At 34.9% G+C, this 23,328-nt stretch overlaps 4 protein-coding genes across 6 annotated transcripts; 2 read left to right on the forward strand and 2 right to left on the reverse strand.

Annotated features, from left to right (window-relative positions):
• Positions 1-2,075: 2,075 nt before the first annotated feature.
• LOC114713922 (type 2 DNA topoisomerase 6 subunit B-like) lies at positions 2,076-8,070 on the forward strand. Its single transcript, XM_028898603.1, has 12 exons — positions 2,076-2,150; positions 2,275-2,383; positions 2,940-3,020; positions 3,123-3,149; positions 3,380-3,488; positions 3,578-3,653; positions 4,458-4,478; positions 4,725-4,921; positions 5,612-5,744; positions 6,316-6,509; positions 6,773-6,902; positions 7,575-8,070. The coding sequence occupies exons 1-12, from the start codon at positions 2,115-2,117 to the stop codon at positions 7,872-7,874; spliced, it is 1,413 nt and encodes a 470-aa protein (XP_028754436.1). The 5' UTR covers positions 2,076-2,114; the 3' UTR covers positions 7,875-8,070.
• Positions 8,071-9,772: 1,702 nt separating this feature from the next.
• Positions 9,773-12,363, forward strand: LOC114713941 (putative pentatricopeptide repeat-containing protein At3g49142). 3 transcript variants are annotated; one of them, XR_003737397.1, is made up of 2 exons: positions 9,773-12,158; positions 12,277-12,363. XR_003737397.1 is itself a non-coding variant. In XM_028898628.1 (1 exon), the coding sequence occupies exon 1, from the start codon at positions 9,853-9,855 to the stop codon at positions 11,872-11,874; it is 2,022 nt and encodes a 673-aa protein (XP_028754461.1). In that variant the 5' UTR covers positions 9,773-9,852; the 3' UTR covers positions 11,875-12,316. The 3 variants fall into 3 exon arrangements, 1 of the variants encoding a protein (XP_028754461.1); XR_003737396.1 differs by having other exon boundaries at positions 9,773-12,176; positions 12,277-12,332; XM_028898628.1 differs by having other exon boundaries at positions 9,773-12,316.
• A 193-nt stretch (positions 12,364-12,556) lies between these two features.
• LOC114713932 (galactinol synthase 1-like) lies at positions 12,557-14,667 on the reverse strand. Its single transcript, XM_028898616.1, has 4 exons — positions 14,239-14,667; positions 13,729-14,049; positions 13,114-13,248; positions 12,557-13,014 (listed from the first exon to the last, which is right to left on the reverse strand). The coding sequence occupies exons 1-4, from the start codon at positions 14,569-14,571 to the stop codon at positions 12,787-12,789; spliced, it is 1,017 nt and encodes a 338-aa protein (XP_028754449.1). The 5' UTR covers positions 14,572-14,667; the 3' UTR covers positions 12,557-12,786.
• A 3,760-nt stretch (positions 14,668-18,427) lies between these two features.
• LOC114713939 (ADP-ribosylation factor 2) lies at positions 18,428-22,278 on the reverse strand. Its single transcript, XM_028898627.1, has 7 exons — positions 22,202-22,278; positions 21,347-21,516; positions 19,650-19,720; positions 19,362-19,481; positions 19,091-19,209; positions 18,924-19,005; positions 18,428-18,721 (listed from the first exon to the last, which is right to left on the reverse strand). Exons 2-7 carry the CDS (start codon positions 21,492-21,494, stop codon positions 18,716-18,718), a joined length of 546 nt encoding a protein of 181 aa, XP_028754460.1. The 5' UTR covers positions 21,495-21,516; positions 22,202-22,278; the 3' UTR covers positions 18,428-18,715.
• Positions 22,279-23,328: the final 1,050 nt, after the last annotated feature.

The following is a 23,328-nucleotide window of genomic DNA, read 5'->3' on the forward strand; positions in this document are numbered from 1 at the left end:
CTATTCTCCACTTCTCCCTTATGTATATCGAGGTTCACGAGAATAAATAAAAAAAATGAGAGCTTGTAATTAATGTCACAAATAAGGTTAGTTAGTGAGGCAAGCAGTCAGTAGCTTTCTTAATTAATTAATTAATTACCAGTATAATACCATATCAGTCCCAGCTAATAATGCAGTGCTAATCGCGCAAGATCATCCGATGTGTTTTTAACGTGGGGCCGACTATATCTGCACGGACCCACTGTGCAAATAAACAATATGTCAGCTACTAATTTTTTTTTATCCGAGTTATTACTTAAAGGAGTCCAATAATTTGTGTATCATTTTACTTAGCTTTAATAATACTTATGAAAAATGTAGATATATATTACTTCCGATCTTAATTATAACATCCTATTTATAGACTATAAATAGGATTTTAAAATTAAAACAGGAGCTAGTACATTCTTACTCTCTTACATACATAATGAGCCTGTTTAGAACAGCTCATAAGTAGCTTATAAACTACTTTTCAATTGTGGTTTACGGAATACGAGATAAGTATGTGAAATGAGTTTTGTTTCGATTTATGTGAAACATGCTTATAAGGGATTTTCACCGTTCAGCCAATATTATAATTTTTTTTAAAAAAAAGGACTAGATTCCCCTCCGATTGCCACCATTAGAAAAACGGGAGTTTGACTACAATTTTGGTTTTTTTTTTTAATGTAAGATCATAATTTACTTACTGAAAATTTTTAAAATTAAAAAAATTGGATGAAACTTGACACAAAACGTAAAAAAGGAAGTCATAATGTTCATTATTTATTGATAGCGTGGTCTTTAACAGATTTTATATTCATATTGATTATATATTGAATAATCTGTTGATAACAAAATTCAAAGTTTTCAATTTAAAATAAAAAATTGGCACTTTTCAGAAGAAAGTTTGAATTGAAATTGAAGTAAATGTTCGGCCCAAAAAATTGAAATTAAAAACAAAAGGACTTCAAACGGATTCGCGCGCATGCCCGGGCTTGGCCCCAAACGTTAGCACTGGGAAAACGGGCCGGCCCGGCCATACAGGGCCAGCCCGTCACGGGCTCGGGCTTAAACGGACTGGCCCGTTTAAGCCCGAGTTCCAAAAATGAAGCATTTTCTCAAGCCCGGCCCGTGAGAGATAACGGGCTCGGGCCAGCCCGCGGGCTTTTGGCCCATTTAACTAAAATGTATTTTTATTATTTTTTTACCTATTTTATCGAAATAATAAAAATGAAACAATAAAATTACTAATAAAAGATATAAATATAAAAAAAATAAGTCACAAACATAAACACCATTATGTCAAAACATCTATCACAGTGTAATGGAGTTTATTGAATGAACAAACTAAATAGAGGACAGACATAAACAACTAAATAAACACTAAGTTCAGTAAATAATTACAATATGGATGATCTTGTTTAATTATAAATAATTAACAAAAAAGTTTAACTAACAAACATAGTATACATAAAAAATAATTGTTTGTCCTACTGATAAAAAAGAAAAGAGTTCATCATTCCTAGTTCTAAATTTGTTTCTAACTATAAAAATGATATAGATCTTTATTTTAATTTAAAAGATTCTTTAACCAATTCTATTTCAAGTATAAAACATATGAAAGAATGATAAATAAAGATTGTAAAATAACACATACAGTATTTTAATAGGTTTTGACAACTTATAAATAATAACACATTTTTGTTAATATACTTAGAATTATGGTGATTTCTTTTTTGTGAATGCCATTTGTGTGAGCAGTGGGGGTAAAGTAAAACTAAGAGTATATTATGTGTAAAATGTTAGGGTTTTCCTTTTTAAGTTAAGAAAACAATATAAAATTTTTTAAAAAAATATTGGCGGGCTTAAACGGGCCGGCCCGTTTATTTTTCGGTCCTACAGGGCTGGTCCTTTTAAGCCCGACTTCCCTTTTAAGACTCCAAAATACAGCCCGGCCCGCGACTTAAACGGGTTTAAACGGGCCGGCCCGACGGGCTCGGCCCGTTTTCCCGGCTCTACCAAACGTGCAGGAAACTAAGAACAAATTCATTAGCGAACTACTGATTTGCGAGAGACAGAGGAAGGAGTTTCCAATGGAGTTTTCTTCTGTTAATGCTCTTTGCCTTCATGTAAGTTTGATATTCTCAACATAATGAATTCACCTCTTTACGATTATGTCAATGCAATTGCTTTCTCTGGCGTTCTCACTCTTGATTCTTCGGTTTGTTCGGATACTTGGATTTATGATTGCAGCTGATTTCTTTAGCATTCCAAAGATGCCGATTATCTGAGCAGATTTGCAGATTATCAGTCATCCTCAATCGCTCCTCCTCTTCGCAGCATCCTTCCGTTCAAATTTCGAGTTAGCCTCTCTCGCTGTACCTGAGAGCATGGGACTGAATTTACATATTTGATATTAATTTTTGTGTCTTGACTCTGTTAGCTATAGGAGATTACTTTTAAAATTTCAGACACCTAGGATTTTCGGGATATTAAATTAATAAACACTTTGATTTGATAAAAGATAAATAAATTAAAAATGAGTCAAAACGACGTCCTTTGCAGTTTTTGACTTATCTGATTTTCGAATTACTACTCCAGGAGGTTGATGACTTGATATATAAAATCTCGTTTTTATGCGTTAACATACGATTTCATTACTTTGGAAAAGTGGTGTTCTCATCATGTGTCAGGGCAGTTGACCTCAGGCAACTAAAAGAAGATGAAAACATGTTGACCGAACTCAAGTGAGATGATTTGACCAAGTATTCTGGGTTCAAGCCTCATCCGGAGCTTGGTCAATCTGCTTTGATGCTATGTTGGAGAATTTCTATCTATCTTAGATGCCTTGATTAATATTATGATTGATGATGGCATCTTCCATAAACCTTTAATTGAGTGGTATCTGGTTGAAGCAGTTTCTGATACTGGTATTGGAAGCTGCTTAAAAGAATTTCAAGACTTGAATTTTTCTTGGGGAGGTATTACTGAGAAGTGGGGTAAGTGAAGTTTCGCGGTTGACACAGTACATTTGAATTTTCGGTCTTCAGCTTCCATGTACTTATTTACTTATTTGTTGTTTGTTATGCTCCTTGTGACAGATGGAATGCTTAGTGTTAACACCACGAGTGAGTTTAATGCTCCCTTATTGTGCTTTGTCTGATTTAACACTGTCGAATTATATGGAGTTGGAGATTTGTCGAATGTTTTGCTTACTGTCTTAGTTCCTTGTGATCCTATACCATAATTTCAGAGTGATTTACAGTTCGACAATTCGTTTAATTGAATTGCAGAATAAATTACTGCTTAATTTCACAATTGTCATCGGAATTGTTGACAGAGTATAATGACATTGCAGGCATCAGTGATCCTGAGATTTATAATTACCAATTTAGTTTGAAGGAGAATCGTTCTTCCAGAAGAATAAATAGGCTACCTTCATACCAAAAAAATGGCGCAAAATTCAGGTTTCAAGATGCTTAAACTAGTAGTATATATTTAAGGCATTATACGCTCGTCTAGTTTCTTTTAACTTTGCAACTACCCTACATTGCAGTGGCACTGAAGTTTTCCTGTCTTTTGCTCAAAGCCTAGATATTTTACTGGCTGATGTTCGTAGCTTTTTGCAGAAGGTCAGTTGAATTTCTAGTGCCATTTCATTAATTCTTCTACAACACAATGCTAGAAAATTAGATAGATAGGTTAACTGATATATCAATTTAATCATTTGAATAATGAATTATATATCTCTACTATCATGAGATAATACAAGCAACTGCACTTAGACATTTATCTTTGTGGAAAATTTAAGGGGAACAAACTAAGATCAAACTCCATTTAGCCATATGTTTTGGCCATTGGAAGTACACAAACCTAATCTGGTTAAATTCTGCTATAAGCTATAAAGCTAACGCTGCAGAAAGTATGATATCTGCTTTCTCTGAATGTCGTTCAGCAGTATAAAATGGTCTGTTCCGGCAGAACAAAAAAAGTATAAAAAGGTCTTAATATCAGAATTAGAAGTCAACTTCAGTGACCTTGACTGTACCAGTTCTTGTATATAAGCTGCACTTCTCCCCCCTTGTAGAGAGCAATTTTTGTCCTTTAAACCATAACTTGATTGAGTAAGCAAAGAGTATGTGTGCTAATGTGGAGTGCAATAACGCACCAAATATTCATAGGAAGAATTTTCTGAAAAGGAAGTAATATCAGTGCCAGCCAGATAAATGGAGGTAGCTTTGGCTAGCATGAATTTGCTGCAGTTTCCTTCATTCATTACTGATTACTGCATATCAAAGGACACTGTTTTGTTTCAAAGGACTTCATTCATTGAATTTCTGTTCGCTATGCTTTTTGGCAACATATTGGTCTGTTTTGATTATTTATTAATAATATATTTCTCTTTCTACTTATGGAATTTCTTTTTCCTTTTGCAGATGCTTATTCTAAGGATTCCTGTAAGTTAAACCGACATAAATGCAGATTGCTGCAGTATTCTCATATTCTTTCGAACATGAATTAGATGCAGTCTATTGATGCCTTGCTGGTGCCGCTTAAAAGCATTTATTCTTGATTTCGCTATCAATAATTATTAATTATGCCAAATTAGAATGCTAAACTCGATGATCCTATAATCTGCTACAGAACCCTTGATCAAGACGTTGGGACGGATCTAGTAATTATAGCTTTAATATTTCATTCAGAATATTGCCCTACAATTGGTGGCGGAAGATTCTGACGTTCCAGGATCACGATACGAAAAGGTTTTTCTTGCAAATAAGCCCATGCAGTCACCTATTTTGGCATCAAATCTTCAACATCTGAAATCAGGCTTTGAAGAATATGTCTTAACGCATGGGAATAGTTTAAATAGCAAGTGTAATTCTTGCTTCCCATGTTGGTAAGTCCATAATCTCATGATCAGAACCCCAGTTATTATTTAGAATCTATGATTTTATTCTGATGTTGGTAGATTGATTAATATGCTGTGGTTAAGTCCGTCAGCAGCCGACCCTTACTATTCTATACATTAAGTAAGGTTACAACTAAAGTATCCTTTATATACCGTTCTAATGTGCACAGAGAATGCAATCATTGTAGTTCTCATGGTAACAAAAATCCAGTTTCATACATGTACGTCGCATTATCTGGTGCAGCAAACCAGTTAAATCCTTCACCGGAAGTACTACTGTTTAAGGTTGTTTCTGCTGAATTCTACAAGGTGTTGTCGTTCATTATGTAGCAGCACCCAAACTGTGATATGATCAAAGTAATTAATCTTTTTTGTGTCTCACATCAAACTGCTTCTTTTGTGAAATTTTCCCTGTTTTATTAATCTTTAGTTAGATCCGTTGAAAATGATGTTGATATGTAATATCACATATATTTGGAGGCAAATTATCTCACAATATTTACTGACACAAAAAAGTCTCACATTAAGTAGAATTGGAGTTAAGAAACTATGTTCTCCATCCATAATTCTGAGAGAAGTTCAAAATCTTCATTTTCTTGGTAATCAGAAAAGAATCTCTAGATTCACAAGTCATGTACTGATAGACTTGGAACTATTTACCTTGTGAGCCTTTGTTAGGGAGCATCTCAAGGTTGGGAGTGGACGAGCATGCTGCTCGGAAACTGAACTGGTGATGGAAGCAGTGATAGTAATAAGTAATGTATCAAAGGACAACAGTACATGCTTGAGAGAAAGTGGTGATAAAACAGAGGTTCTTCACTATATTTCTTGAGCTATAAGTTTCAGTTCTGTTTTGTATTGAACAATAAATAATCAACAGTAGCATTTACATGCAAGTCAGTCTACCGGTAGTGCGTGTATGTGTACAGACAAACTAGGATATCTGGCATTAACTTTTGTATGCTCATTATCTTTGATAGTTTGGGGAGGCAGCTTAGCTCCATGTTAATGTTTGTAAAGTTAGTTTGTGGATATTGCTTTCAACATTTATCTGGTATGAGATCAATATTGTCATGGAAATATCTCGTACAGAGTTACTGAAAAAGGTTTGCATTGTCATAGATGTTTATGATACGCTGACATTGATGATACTTTTGAGATTAGCCATCCATGAAAAATGTTTGCAATAAGCTGAAAAATATCCAAGCAGAAGACAATATTTTCTGAAGTTAAAAGAAGTGATGATTCATTTTTACTAAAAAGTCAAAGATCATTATGGAGATTTGTCTTCATTTATTTATTATCCTTTTTGGACGCTCTATGTTTGTTATTTCCCAGATTCGATTTATCATCCAATTAATGATGGCCTTGTCCAATATCAGGTTATGTATTTCAAAGATTTCTCACCTTGCACAATTCCTCAATCATCTATGAAGGCGTTGAAAAGCGTTGGCTGGAGAAGATATGGTTTGAATTTAACAGGCACAGCGCAGCAAGATGGCCGTGCATTACTAGAATGGGAAAACTTGCCAACGGATACTCAAATTGATATTGTGCTTCACTCCTATCATCAACAATATCCAGCTTCTTCTGAGAAATCATTTGATGCTTTTCTTGAACAGACACATTACTGCATAGAAAGTAGCGCATATTTCAGTACGGAAATAGTACTTTATCTCTTGCCTATAGTACAGTTCGAAAAACATCTTGCTTATAGTAGATAAACTGGAGGACATATTTCTCCACATGCATTTAAGAATGAAAAATTTCTTCGTGCGACTGTGGTGCTTATATAATTTCTTAATTTAAATGTGATAAACTTCCTTGACCTTTTGTTAAGACCATGATACGGGCACCAAGGAAAGAGTCTCAAACTGGTAGGAATCTTGTTAAAAGAGCCGTTAAACTCTCATTGGATGACTTGAAGAACAAGCATGCAGGAGCTCTTTTAAGTGCCCGTGCTACTAAGGTGAACCCTCTTCCTTCTTTTCTTCATCCCCCCTCCCCCTTCCCAAAGCACAAAAGCACACATTCACAAGCATATGTGAACACACGTCATGGGCCCTAATTGCTTCTATTGTCGAGTGTTTTCACTCTCACACCAAGACATATCAAACTCGCTTTACCGTATCAAGTTTGCAATTCTTTCAATTTTACCTTTTCTAATATCTTTATGGCCCTTTTATTTTAACTTAGTGGGCTCCTTATGCCTTATACAGAGTTTGACAGATAAGTCCTGTTATTTATAACTTGTAAATTTGATATAACCTGCTGAAATAAAACAACAACCAGAATAGGAAAAGTGTACTGCAATAGTAAATGAGGAGAAATACTGAGGTTTTGCCTGTTAAATGTCAGAAGGAACTGAATTAGTGCTACAAAAAGATTCTCATTGATTTTGGCCAAAAGCCTTTTCCCCAATACAATCATTACAGCAAGCAACTCTGACAAAATACACAAAATACTGATGCAGAACCAATAAAAATAATGATGCAGAACCAATATGCACCCTTGGCTTTCGAGAGGCCAGTCTCTCCTCTCCACACTCAGTTTTCCAGCTCTGGCAGAATATCATAGCCTATTGCAAATTTTATTACATATCGAATACTGATGATATTGATTTGGCTTCTTACAATTCCAGATCTGCAGTTATGCCCCTGATCTGGGAAAAACAATTGCCGGTTTGATTTTGTCCTCTAATGACCTGGAATTCCAAGGAGAATGCTTATCACTTCTTGGATTACAGTCTCAAAGAGTAGGAGCTGAAATTGTGGAAAACCGTATTGTACAAAGGATTGTTTCAGTGATAGAGATGAACGACAAAAAGGATCAGAAAACTCAAGAAGCTGCACCTTTCCTTTTTGATGACGACCGTCTCCGGGAAGAAGAGTTTCAAGAAAACGATGAAGGTGATTATAACATGACGGCACTAGGAGATTAAAGTTTTATATATTTTACAAATTAGCCAGACGCTTCATTACTGAATCATCTTTCTTTTGATGAAGTACGCCGAACCATTGGTTATTGAGGTAATATAAATCTGTCAATCTCTCTTTTTTTTGCCAACAATATAAATCTGTTAATCTGCTCATACATGAGTCCTGATGCTTGGGTTTTTCATTAGCATTTAGGATACAAACGATTGTTAAATAGTCACAATTTATCTTGTTTTTGTTTTTCTATTTTATAACCATGGCTTAATAGTTTATTGTGGAAGATTCAGCTACGACAACAATGAATGCCGTGCACCGTGCGCTGCACAAGAAGAAACATGAGACCGCATATTAATAATAATAACTTGTTATGGGCTTCTTTAAAAGGTATGGAGTGTATTAAATAGGTCAGAAAAAGTGGTGGGTTTAAAAAATAAGTTAAAATTAGTTAAAAATAATAAATATGTAATAAATAAATTTACTTTTTTTTTTCAAACATGTCTTTATTTATAAGGGGCCAGTAAAAAAAAGTATGAAAGAGAATATAGTAAACCTTTTAATTAATACAATATATAAAATTAATTCGGAATATAAATGGTAAAAATACATTAAATTCTCAAACAACCATAGGTAAAATCTTATAAAAAGGATTAAGGTAATTCAAATTTCAAGTTCTTATAAAAAAGATCAGAGGGTGTAGTAAATAGGTCACTCATTTAACAATTCATAAATATTGGAGTTTTATATAAGGAAAAATAACAAAAAAGAAACTAAAAATTATTAAATCTCAAACCAGGTTTAGTAATAACACTTCATTTTATGTTGATAATATTGAATTTGTAAATAATAACAAATTTTTTTTATATTTCTTGTTTGGCATTTAGTATTTTTTAGCTTTTTTTTTTTATCGTTTTTCCTTTATATTATATAATATATTATTAATAATTTTTTTAACATAAAAAGGATTTAAACCCTTAATCTATACTTACACCCTACACCACTTGTATCTTTCGTGCTAAGTCCAAATTATTGGCAATTTAATAGAGTTTTTATGCTAGAAAAATTATACAATTTTAGGTAATTTAAGTTATTATGTCTTTTGTGGCCAAACAAAAAGTAATTTTGTCAATATTAAAGTATCTAGTTGAAAATAAGTTTAAACCTTCTGCACCCTGCGGCACTTACTGAGTAGTGCAATTTTCAGTTGTCCTAATACAAACTAAATTAGTTACGTTCATAATTTATTGCACGACGCATCGCCAAGAAAAAGGAAAGAAAAAAACCAACAACCAAAAACCAAAAACTCAAAAATGCCTTCTTCCGCGACCGAATTGGCGCCACCATCTTCCCTGTCGTTGCTATTTGCCCATTTCCACAGACCGCAAGGAAGGCTTTTCAGGTGAAGTCGTTTTTTGCTGGCGGGGTTCCCTCTGCGACGGAGCAACTATCAAAGGGAAGCGATTATTACAGCATCATCCAAGGGGTTTTATTCAAATGTGGCCCAACTCCTATTCAGGTACTTCTTTTATGCTTCGTTGATTTATTGTTTTGGAAGTGGGGATTGAGAGTTGTAAATTTAGTTTCACCTAGACATCGTTTAGCTTTCTGCTTATTTCTGTCATCTCCGGGATCGCATGTGCTGTCATTTTTCTCTTGTCTTGAAATGTGCGTGAAGAATTAAACCTGCATGTGTCACTGAAATATTAAACCTTCAAGTGGCATTGAAAAGTCAAGCCTGCGAGTGGAAGAGCAAATCAGAAATATCTTTCATTCATGTACACACTTAACTCACCTCTCAATCCTGGTCAAGTTCAACTCTCACTTTCTGCGATAAAACAGAACAGTACTTTTTATTTGATTATTTGTTTTTTTTTTCCTTGCAGCTTAAACATTAAATTTGTTGGGAAACAGAAACTGGGTATAAACGCAGTCGATTAAACACAAATTTCAGCGCCAAATACTCACATTGAAGGGAGCTTCAACTTCATGAAAGCTAGTTCTTTTCTTTCTCGTCAATTTTCACAATTACAAGTCTTGCTTTCATCGCTCCAAAAATCTTTACTGTTACCAGTAAATCTAAGTCTTGAAGAACTTATTGGCAAAGCATTAGACCAATATCCTGCAGTCAAAACCTTAAAGAATGTCCACTCTATCATATTTCGTTGCCATCTTCATCTAGACCCCTCTCTCGGAATCAAACTGATGAGGGCTTATGCTGCTAGAGGGGAAGTTCACCTGACACGCAAGCTGTTCGACGAAATTCCTGCAAAGAATGTTGTTTTCTATAATGTCATGATAAGGAGCTATGTGAACAACCACTTGTACAATGATGCACTGGAAGTTTTCAAGACCATGATTAATGGTGGCTTAGGTCCGGATAACTATACATACCCTTGTGTCCTAAAGGCCTGCTATTGCTCTGAAAATCTAAGATTTGGGCTGCAACTTCATGGGGCTGTGTTAAAGGTTCGACTTGATTCGAATTTGTTTATTGGAAATGGTTTAATTTCCATGTATGGGAAATGTTGTCATTTATTCGAGGCACGACGAGTATTGGATGAGTTGCAAGGCAAAGATGTTGTTTCCTGGAATGCAATGGTTGTCGGGTATGCACAAAATGGACAATTTGATGACGCACTTGAGATTTGCCGGGAAATGAAGGTGTCAGGACAATGGCCTGATGCTGGTACGATGGCTAGCCTCATGCCAGCTATAAATAACACATCATCTGAAAATGTTTCATTTGTTAAGGATATGTTCATGAATTTAGAGAAGACGACTTTGGTCTCATGGAATGTGATGATAGCTGTGTTTGTAAAAAATTCAATGCCCAACGAAGCTGTCAAGTTATATTTACAAATGGAAAAAAATAGGGTGGAGCCTGATGCGATCACCTTGGCTTGTGTTACGTTAGCCTGTGGGGATCTTTCGGCTCTGTCGCTTGGGAAAATAATTCATGAATATGTTGAGAGGAAGAAACTATGCCCCAATGTGATATTAGAGAATGCATTGATAGACATGTATGCTAGGTGTGGATGTCTAGAAGATGCAAGGGAAGTGTTTGACAGAATGAAGTTCCGTGACATTGCATCATGGACATCATTGATATCTGCTTATGCTATGACTGGGCAAGGTCGCAATGCTATCTTGCTCTTCAAAGAAATGCAAGATTCGGGTTTAAGTCCTGATTCCATTTCTTTTGTTGCTGTTCTCTCTGCTTGTAGCCATTCGGGTTTACTGGATGAAGGGAAGTTCTACTTTAAACAAATGACGGTTGATTATAAAATAGCCCCAAGGATTGAACATTTTGCATGCATAGTGGATGTCTTGGGACGTGCTGGGCAGGTTGATGAGGCCTATAATTTCATCATACAGATGCCTTTGGAACCTAATGAGAGAGTTTGGGGTGCTCTGCTTAGTGCTTGTCGCGTGTACTCCAACATGGATATTGGGCTTTTAGCAGCTGATAGACTTTTTCAGTTGGCCCCTGAGCAGTCAGGTTACTACGTGCTGTTATCTAATATATATGCAAAGGCTGGTAGATGGAAAGAAGTAACTGCTATTCGATCATTAATGAAGAGAAGAAAACTTAGGAAAACACCTGGAATCAGCAATGTTGAGCTGAATAATCAGATTTACACCTTTCTCGCTGGTGATAGATCTCACCCACAGTCAAAGGAGATATATGAAGAACTAGAGGTATTGGTGGGAAAGATGAAAGAATTAGGTTATGTCCCTGAGACTGATTCTGCTCTTCATGATGTGGAGGAAGAGGACAAGGAATACCATCTAGCTGTGCACAGTGAAAAGTTAGCTATTGTGTTCGCTATTTTGAATACACAACCTGGTTTTCCAATCAGAATTACAAAGAACCTTCGGGTCTGTGGAGATTGCCATATTGCTGCCAAGCTTATCTCCAAGATAGTTGAGCGTGAAATTATTGTTAGGGACACTCATCGATTCCACCAATTCAAAGATGGGATGTGCTCTTGTGGAGACTATTGGTGAGAGCCAACCTGATCAGTCTCTAATCGAGACTTTAACATTATTATTGACGGACTATTTAAGGCTTTATGGGGTCAAATTTTGGATCGAATATCATCTGAAGCTAATTGCCGTGAACTGCAAATCGGCAACTCTGGTGATCCTGTACATTGCTCAGCACACAAAAACAGATCCTGTATATGTAATACGATGGCCTGAGAAGATTGAGTATCTTGTTGAAGGAGTTTCTGATACCGGTATTGGAAGCTGCTTGAAAGAATTTCAAGACTGGAAGTTTTGTTGGGGAGGTATTACTGAGAATTGGGGTATGTGAAAAATTTGTCGTTAACACGATAAATTTGAATTTTCGTTCTTTAGCTTTCAATTATTTATTTACTTATTTGTTGTTTGTGCTCCTTGTAACAGATGGAATGCTTCGTGTTGACGCCACCAGTTTATTCTTAAATATCTAGGTTGCATGAGCACAAGATACATGGGCACCTAAAATTTCCATGAGCTTAGTCTTCCAAATAGCCGTAAAATTGAAATGATTGAAGGAGGTTCATATGCGTGTACAAGATTTTATCGGACTTTTGAATACATTCCAGCATTTGTAGTAATAGCGTATTAGTTAGTCGTAAAATATTCTGGATGTTTAGCCAAATCGCAATAAAGTAAAATCTAAAATATCGTGTACAACATCTTTTTACATAAGCAAAACGCCATGGTTTCCAATATATTGACAAGAAGAACGAGACAAAGCACGCCATCATACACTGCATATCCAAATCAATGAAGTCCATTAACAAACCTCTATATATTTCTAACTACATCTTTGTCCAAGATCAAAGCCTAGCTTCATCCAACAGTCAAAAGAGGAGAACAAATATAAGATAGTGATGGCCCTATAACACCAGCTTTAGGTATGGTTTCTTCTCAAGCAGCAGGAGGAGCAGGAACGAAAGAAATTTCGGGCTCTTCAGAAATGGAAGCCATAATTGGTGATCTTGATAAAGACTCTTCCTCAGCCACAACCTGCAAATGTTGAGCCTTAAAATCAAGGGATTTATCATTGTAAATGTTCCACCATTTTGCAACTAACATCTTTATGTCTTCCCTGTCCATGTTAGCTTCCTTGCCAGTGTACCTCCATGGTTTTGAACCCTATTTACATATAGAAAATGGAGATTTATAAGTCCTTTTTTTTTTTGTAAATCAGCACTCATGTTTATTTTTATTAAAAAATTGTGACACGTCACTTACGGTTGCACAATAGTGGGCCACCTTAACCTTTGTCAGGTCCACATTCTCTGGATGACGCCATAACATAGGCAAAACCAGGTTGTATTCCAAAGGTAGAGGCTTGTATCGCTCTTGGAAGAGCATATTCAGAAAATCCTATTAAGCCATTATTCCAGAAGTTTCAGTCAAAATTTGGTCTCCTTCGTTATCTTGAAAAGGTTAATAAAACATTAAGGTGTAAAAAATTGTCTTTCATCTTTCTTTTTGTCAAAATCGAATTGAAAACCTCTGTTGTGCATTGTGTGCGCGTAGTGGAGGTTTTACTCTTTGCAAAATGGAGTATGTTTAAAAGAAATATACATTAAAGAATACGGCTGTGCATATCGAACCTACATCTCACAATTAGGTATAAGACTTAAAATTTGGAAAAAATATAACTATAAAAAAATCTCATAACAAGTTAATGATAAGTTTTATTATAGAAAATGACAATGAAGTCCATTTTGCTTATTTGTTATTGAGACTTCTTCATGATTATGGAGATCTCATATTCGCTTTTTTTTTTTTCCTCTATCTCTCTCTAAATGCATTTTTTCAATTTATTTTGTGATTTTAGGGGATCCGAATAAAACTTACTTGCTCAGCAAAAGGAGTGGGAGGAGTGAGCTGGAGAGTGTGAAGAAGGCTGTGATAGGTAATTGGATTTGGCTCAAACACAAACATGCCAGCATTGAAATACAATGGAGGAGGAGACCCCATATGTGCAGGCCAAGCAACCTTACCCGGACATTGTTGGCAATATCCAACCTTGTACTGTGATGAGTGGCTCCATGTTATCTCACAGAAGCAGTCCATCACTGCATACAAGTATCCATCCTCTGTGTCGAACAAATGGTCTATGTTGTCGTATACTTGTATGTCTGCATCCAAATATATCATCTTCCTGTATCCTTCCAACTGCACAAATACACGCATTGAAAAAAGAAAAAAAGAAGTTAACATTTGGTTTACTTACATGACAAGTATACAGTAAAGGCCATTTGTCGAACACAAGAAAAGCAAAAAAAGAGATAAACCTAATCTATGATATATACAAATAGAAAGTGACCCAACAAAGATTGAAGAAGAAAGGTGTTTGGCACTCACATTCCAAATACGAAGCTTGGAATAGTTGATGACATAATAGGCCATGGCGAATTGAGTTTGATTCGGAGGAGGATAGATTGGTTCAATCTCATGAACAATACAGCCCTGAGACCTCAAAATCTGAAGATGCTCCTCAGGAACATCAGGCAAAGTAGCAACTACTAAAGGATATGCACTTTTCACTTTACGTAAACCCTTAGCCAAACCCACCACACCTTTTATATAATCTCCATTTCCAGCCAAAAATGTCACATATGCTTTCTTTAAGCTCTCTCCGTTTGGCTTCGTGCCTGTTCCTGCAATCACCTCCTTTGTTAGTTCTTCATCGGCCATTTTATGAAACACTGATTCTAACTTCAATATGAGACACAATATGATAAGAACACTGTGACAAGATCGGATATATTGGTCTGAAAAAGGCTTGTATTGTATATATGATTTGAAGTCGCCAAAAAAAAAAAAAGTCTATGTAATTTTAAGAAGGCTTTGTTTTTGAAGCATCAGTGTTTCCAGAAGGTGGGATTAATGCATAGCTTCGTTGAAGAAGTTTGTAGGAAGAGGATAAATTTGAGAAAAGAGAACAGAGAACCAGGAAATACGAAATAAAATTAAAGCTAAGTTTGATTGCTATGATGGTGGTCTTGCCCTTGTTTATATAAACTTCAAATGGCTAGCAAATGCATGTTAAATTCACCCCAAATGAAATTCCAAACCGGACTTTCTTATGTTTATCATGTTGCGCTGTTAAAAAAATGGTTTAGTGATCGTGACGATATAACTTATTTGATATGGATAAATTAATTTTAAATGTTATTAAAGAATTCATGCCATGTGCAATAAAAATAATAATAATTCAGAGCAAGTGTGGGAAATTGATTGGGGAAAAAAAACTCTTCCGATCCTTAATATAAGACCCAATTGTTGAGTTGGTTTTTATCCTAAATATAAAACATATTTCTCATATTTATCAATTTTTTTTTTAAATTACCCATATGGATACTCTCTCAACCATAATCAAGTAGAAAAGGGAGAGAGGGTGTTAAAAAAATGATTATGGTGTTTTAGGAAAAATATGTCACTTTTCTTAATTAACTAATTTACCTAACTTTCTTAATCTAATCAAATTAGCTAAATGAGTCTTATATTAAGGACGGAGGAGTATTATAATAATGTGCCGGGTTGTAATAAAAATAATAATAATAATATGCTAGGTTTGATGATCACGGTTCATACCCTGCACAGGGCTAGCTTTATCATGAAAAGAGACGGTTGAGATTCGGATGCCGGTGGAATTGGGAGATTGAAGGAGGGTTTTAGTAGAATATGAAAGGTATGTTTTATATTCCTTCAGTTCTTAATATAAGATCTATTAACTAATTTGATTAGATTAAGAAAGCTAAATAAGTTAGTTAATTATAAGAAATGTGACATATTATTATAAGAATTGCGACACATTTTTTCTAAAACACTATAATCATCTTTCTTAATACACCATCTCTCTTTTCTACTTGATTATGGTTGAGGGAGTATCCATAGAAATTTAGAGGAAATTGATAAATATGAAAAATGGGTCTTATATTTAGAACCAAAACTAACTCAATAATTAGGTTCTATATTAAGGACCGGAGAAGTAATATCTATATATATATGGCCATCAATTTTATAATATATATAATATACTATAATGTGAAATATTACCTTCAATTTTAAATATAAGACTCAGTTCATAGTATAAATTACACTATAAAGCAAATCTTATATTTAATATAAGATATGCAGTCGGCATTTAATGGTGTGCATTCCCATGAAAGTGAGTGGGTCTAATAGAGAAATTGTAATTTGTAGCATTTAGTTTAAAATATTTATGTAGATAGATTTTAAATTTTAATGAGATTTTTTTAATTGCAACTGTTTGTGTTAAAATTATCAATATTTGGCAGCATATAAAATCTTGAAAGGTGAAACAAGCTTAAAGGCAAAATAAGGAGGAAAGAAAAAGAAGTGATGGCAAAGAAAAGAACACGGTTTCTATAAGTATTTACTACTCATATTGATAATATAATATTTACCTTTTTTATTTAACTATTGTGTTTTTTAAAAGCACGTATTAGTTGAATAAAAAATCAGTTTAAATTTCTGAAACAAAAAAAAAAAAGCTACAAAACACAAGACAGCATGGAAGCTCCTAGGCTCCTAGCTTAAGTTGCGTCTTATCTTTACAGAGAAATAATATCTCATTCTCTGTAAATTTTAAATTTTGAAATAGAAATTCAAGCAAGCCAATTCAACGATCACTAATAATTACAGAGTTCTTTAAATTTCAGAGCAGCCCTTTTTTTGGCATAAAGAATTTCACAACAACCTTATGAACGTTTGTTTACAAGATTACCTCCATGTGCACAATCACAACACTATTTTTTTATATCCGTTATTTAATTTTCTATTTTTAAAAAGTCTGCTTCCTTTCATGGTTTTATATTCCATTTGTAGTTAAAAGCAAAACTAATGGCCTAAGCAAAGAATATATACTGAAGTAAGAAGATATTGTTAGTTTGTCACTGAACATTCTGGAAGGAATTAAACATTAAATAAATATTATTTCAATATTTTATTTCTTCTGACTTTAAGTTAAATCGATCTGACAATGATATAACTATTTAAACACTTGGAAGAATTTGTTTATTTTTCTATCATTTTTAATGGGATTTAACTATTTGAACTTGTCCAGTGGGAAGTCGCCAATCTTGCATTATATCGCACGACATATCTTCCATGCTTCATTAATTTAATTGGTTCACTGTCACTACATCAGATAACTCATTATTTTATATGATCACCAATTTTTCTTCTTGTTCTATTTACTCAGTCATGTAATTATAGTTTATATTAATGTCATTTTTGACTTTTCATAAAAAAAGAAAGAAAGAAAGAAAAATTATTTGCTCCTCCCAACTCCCCCGTCCCTCCAAGTCTCTAGACTAGGTATCATCTCAATGCTTTACATCAAGTCTAAAATAGGCTGCGCTTTTCATGATTCGGGATAATGTGATTTGATGAATATTGATTTCTTATATATTCTATTATGTATAAAATATATTTTTTGCCATATATAAATATTGATATATTGATGTTTCCTTTCTCAGGTCCCGGCAAACTACTTCAAGGCCACTGCAGCATTAATACATGCTCAATCATTGTTTGTTCTCATTGTTCAAGTTTGCTTGGGCTTGTTGCGTGCCACTGCCCACTTTTCATTATGAGAATATAGGTAGAAGGAACGAAGAGAAATGGACTTTAGAAGTAGACTTGGTACATAGAAAAGTAAGTAAAATCCAAGAAACAAAATATCAGACTACATACTAAACCAATTAGAATAGTGGTTCAAAGACTCAGTAAATCAACTCAAAATTAAATTAGTCATATTAAAATAATATAATTTAATTAAAAATAACAAAATATAACATTAACAATTACTAATAACAAAATATAAAGAAATACAACAATAATTTGATAAAAATATAATATTGAGAATTTTGGTCTTCACAATTTCTCAATAACTAAAATTAATAATTATTAATATCAAAATTACTATTAAAAACTGAATAAAAAAATAAAAACAATAACAACATAACTATCCAAACCAATTCATCACCAATTTTTATCAATTTACTCCAATTTAATCAAGTTGACACTAATTCAATTACTAGCCAGCTTATTACTTAAACCAAACTGAACGTTTACTGGTTTTCTGATTAAACCGGTTAGTTCAATCTAATTTTTTTCTTTCACCGGTAAAATCTTACTCCTTTTTTTTTTGGGCTTGTTTATGCGTGTTTGAGGATATTGTGTGTCAGACATGGAATAGACATGCATGGGAGAAGAGTGAGGGAGGGAGAGAACTTTTTTTTTGTTCGTTTCGTTGACAGAGGGAGAAAGCTAAACGACTTAAAAGTGTGAAAATCTGAAGGGGTTTGAGTTTGGTGGAGGGTGAGAACAAATCTGAACAGAAGGACTGAATTGCAAGGATTTTAAGGGCTTGGATCCCCTGCAGCGAGTCATATGTGCAGCGTAAGAGTGCAAGAGAACTCACCAACGGCTCCATGAAAAGGCTCGATGATTAAGCATTATATAATCCCCATCTTCACAGACCATAGGGCGGTAATTGCAGAAGCGGCAGTTATGATAACAGTTTTCAGAAAAGGGATGGCGCATTGAATTAGTTTCCATGAGAGTTACAAACATTGCAGCCAAACCCAAATATAAAGCTCAGGTATCACATATCCCCCATCATGAAAACAAATTTCTACAACAGCTTTAGCCACTGAGTCCTACTACACCACAGAAGATAAACACAAAACCAATTTATCTCTCAAGAGATTCTGTTTTTCTTATATCGAAAAAGCCCAAAAAAAAAAAAGCTAGATAATATTCACCCCTGCATCCAGAATTACTCCCACAATAAGACTCCGAAAGAGCATCAGGCCTGTTGTGATAGAAAAATCAGGTAAGAATCACCACATGGCACATTTAAATGTTAACTAGTCAAGGTGAAGATCACATGCAAGCATAGAGGCATACAGCATGAACTTTGCCACCACTCTAAACTAACGAAATATCCAAAACCCTCCATCCATCATTAAGCATTGTTTTTAATCAATATTGCGGAGGGAAGGAATAGTAGCTACCTTGTTGGCTATATTGTTGGAAAGCCAATCCAAACCCTCATAAAGGCCTTCCCCAGAAGTTGCACAGGTGCTCTGGATATACCTGGAAAGATCGTAAAACAATAGTCCTGATCAGGATCGCTAATCCTATTAATGATAAATGACAATAAGGTGGTCAAATTCTTTACCAGTGGCGCTGCCTGAGAGAGTGGAGACCCAGCTTATCAGTGATCTCAGCAGCATTCATTGCATTGGGAAGATCTTGTTTGTTAGCAAATACAAGCAATACTGCATCTCTGAGTTCATCCTGAAAGATAATTAAAGGAAATAAAACATTTTAAACTTCCCCCATAATCAACAGAAAACCACTCAGAGCAAGCTAACATCAATTGCTAGACTAATGTATTAACAACATGGAGTCACATCACAGTAGGTAAAGGTAAATGCTGACAGAGGTACCTCATTCAACATTCTGTGCAACTCATCTCTTGCTTCAACGACTCTGTCCCTATCATTGCTGTCCACAACAAATATAAGGCCCTGTGTATTCTGGAAGTAATGCCTCCACAAGGGACGAATCTGCAAAACATTAAATGAAAAAAATAAATATCAAGCCATCAGCCTCCAGGACAAGAATATTTAAAAACGGTAAAAATTTTGTATTGTTTGGCAGTGAGATAGAAGTGGCCTACGTATCATGCACATCTATCAATATAAAAAAGAATGAAGAGGGATCAAAGTTTACACCTTGTCCTGACCACCAACATCCCAAACAGTGAAGCTAATATTCTTGTATTCAACGGTCTCCACATTAAACCCTGAAAAAGAGTGTTGGAAAAGCCCGTAAAAAAAGGGGTATGTAGTCGGGGAGGGGGGGGGGGTTTACACAAAGGCATCACAAATGTTCAGACTGATATATATGATACTAAAAAAACACTTCACATGCACAGGAATCAAAACAATAATATTAGAATCGCTACAGTAAGATCAAGGAAGGAGAAGAATAAATCAGTCTGGATGATCAGCCACAATAAAGACCTACTCAACCCTCAAAAGTGCAAACTAAACTCGGAATTGACAACCAAATGCTATCAAATTATGTGTGCCCATGCATATGGAAGCAGCTTCCGCTGTAATGTACACTAGCCAATATTTGTATCTCCAAAACAATCAATCAAGCAAAATTTTTTACTTTCACTCAACCATAACTCTTACATAAAATTATGTATGCCCGTACACTTTTCTGAAGTGGAAGAGAACAGAAAAGAAAGAGACAAACAAATATATACTTCACTATTTTCCCTTTTGTGGGTGTTCTTTTTTTTTCCTTTTTTTTTTCTTTTTTTGGGGGGGGGGGGTTGTGTTTGGCAATATGAAATAGAACCTATTGCAGGTAGAATTGCTGCAAGGAACCACTAAATAGACAAAAGGAAGGAAAGGCGATAATATCACTTTAGCCTTGCTTGTTCCTCAAGCTGATTCTGTCACTGCTCAATGCTCTCCAGCTCCTCTTTCTCTTTAAACCTAGCCGATGTGTTTTGCTTCAACAAATTCAAGCAGCACATTTCTCTCTTGAACTTGTAAACCTTCTAAACCTCTCTTTTCCAATTCTGAAAATAGATAGTAAATACGCCCGCTTCACTAACAACTTCATACTTTCTAGGAAATAAACTTCTTTACTTTGGCTTCCAAACCTTTTTACCCAATCAAGACTTCTCCTTTTTCACTTGGAGCCTCTAACCTCAAGTTATTGTAACTTATAGTGTAGCGCCTAATGTATACCTTTAGTATTAGACTAACTTGAATAAAACATGCCAGCCATATATCCAATGATCAAGTATGACGTTGGGAATTAGACAACTCATCCTTGAACTTCTACATGAACAGGTAACTCATAAATAAAGGATATCATGCTGATGCAAATTGAATATTTAAAATTTCAAACCAAAGATCCGTTCAAAACTTACCAGTAAAATTACAATGAGTATGATAATCAATCAAGAGTATTTACTGAATTAATGGTGCAACAAGTTGCATGTTGGATCTCATGTCAACTATCCAATATTTGGTGGCATGACTAAAATCTAAAGTGGCCGAATCATCTACAATTTTAGCATTCACTTTTCAAGGTTTCTCCATGGCTCCTGATCTGCTGCTAACGGGCCATGTGTAACACATCATGATTTCAAGAAAGCTTATCAACATATCAACAAAAACCAGTTACAAGAAAATATAAAAGGAGGGGCATTGGAGTGCATCCGTTAGAAGCACCTTTGTGTGGGAATTCAAAACGGCTCAAATGGGGATTTACCAATCCCATCGCCCCTCGTCTAATGTTTCTCCCCACATAAAAAAATAAAAGGACAAGGTTGTCCAAATACAAAAAGCATACAGCTCTTAAAATAAAACTTTAACTTAACAGCAAGTACAGTTCAGAAACTTACCAATGGTAGGAATTGTAGTAACGATCTCCCCAAGCTTGAGCTTATACAAGATGGTGGTCTTACCAGCAGCATCAAGACCCACCATGAGAATTCGCATTTCCTTTTTGGCAAAAAGCCGACTGAAAAGCTTCGTAAATGTCAGTCCCATTTCTCCTTCAAACGGCGGACCCCTACATATACCCATGCATAAAACATCAACCCGATAGAACATTTTAGAAGCAAGCTTCCAAGTGGTAAATTTTATTTTATCAAAGACAAATCTGTCTTAAACAATTTTATTTTATCAAAGACAAATCTGTCTTAAACTTGTAAAGCATCCTAATTGTTGCGGGGAATCTAACCAAGCGGAGTCGTCAAAGGAAAATCAAGTTAATGCCACTTGATTTGGCCAGATCTCATGCTAATGAGACCACAGCGTCATACAACATGGTTCACAATTCGCATCGCATAATCTTTTGATGGCAACGGGAATGGATCGCACCGATCAAAATTACGATGTTAACATGGCATTCGAAGATATCCTGCCGGATTCATTACAATATTGAGAAAACAAAAAGATCAAAACAGTCCGTTCCCACAATAATCAGATCAACACAGGGAGAGAACAATAAAAAAGCCAAATACTGAAAATACCAATAAAAAACCTCAATAGAAACTTCATTCCATCGGAAAATCCAACTGAAATTCAATAATGAACTTAAAACTCGTATTCCCGAAATAATAAACGCCATAAACACTTGTGGAATGCAAAAATCCAAAGGAGAAAACAACAAGGAAAGAAACTTCAAAACCGATATTCCAAACGGTTGAGGGGACTGATGAAACAGAAGCTGTGACCTTGGATACAAAATTTACCTTGAGAGATGTGCGCTTAAGGGATCTACTAAAATAAATCGCAGAGAACGAGAGACACGCGAGGGGTGAACGCTTTGGGCCAACGCCAATATGAGGGGTTTTATAGCAGAGGGGCACGGGTACCGGAATTGTTTGTCCATAAGAGTTAGTTAAATTACGGAATTACCCTGGATTGGAAAAAAAAGTTGGAATGTGAGATTTGATCAGAAGCTTCCAAATGCGACAACCTTTTATTAATCTGACGCCAGTACTTATTTTATGGTTCTGGCGAGCTGGCTGTGTCGTTGATTTTTTAATATTTCAATATCTGAAGAGCTGCATATTTTCACATACGTTTAATTCAAATTAATCTAAACATTAATAAGATGAAATCAAATGCAGGAAAAAAAAACAATAATTCCAAATTATGTAACAGTTATGCTAAGTAGGATCTATACATATAATAAATAAAAATCAAAATCAAACTGAGCCATTTTCTTATTCATAACAGCTCCTCACTCATTTTACTGTGCTATGAAGAGTACCACCTAAATGAATAGTGTCAGCTTGTGGATATGACTCCGTGCTGGGATGAACTTCTTTAGTTTTTAATTTTCTGATTTTCTCTCTTTTGTTGCGTGTGAAAGTGTAAAAACTATTTTGCCTTATTTTTCAGTCTCCATGAAGTGAGTCAGGTTGTTTGTGGAGGTATGGAGGTTTTATAACGTATTAGAATTATTTATGATTTAACCGTTGGAGGTAAAGAGATGAAGCTTCCGGTTGGATTTTCAAAGTCGCCATTTGATATATTAAAGACGTTTAAAAGCTTTCAACGCATCACTCTATTTTGAATTTCATAATCATCTTTTAATACATTAAAAATGTTTAAAAGCACTAGGATTTAAAACCTTTCAGGCGTTAGACAATCATGAGAAAATTTCCGTTGAATAATTTAAATGCTTCAATGCATTAAAGGATTTTAATGGGCCACTTTTAAATCTCTTAATGCATTGGAAATCCATTTAAAACTCTTCTACATTTGATTTTCCTATTCATAATAATAATAAGAAAATCTGTCTATGATTAATGCTTAATTTGTTTTCATCTTCCCACATTCCCAATTAATGTAGGATCCTTTCTTTGACACA

This window comes from Neltuma alba, unplaced genomic scaffold (genome assembly GCF_004799145.2).
Source record: "Neltuma alba isolate B1F8T4 unplaced genomic scaffold, ASM479914v2 tig00011479_pilon, whole genome shotgun sequence".
Taxonomy (NCBI): domain Eukaryota; kingdom Viridiplantae; phylum Streptophyta; class Magnoliopsida; order Fabales; family Fabaceae; genus Neltuma; species Neltuma alba.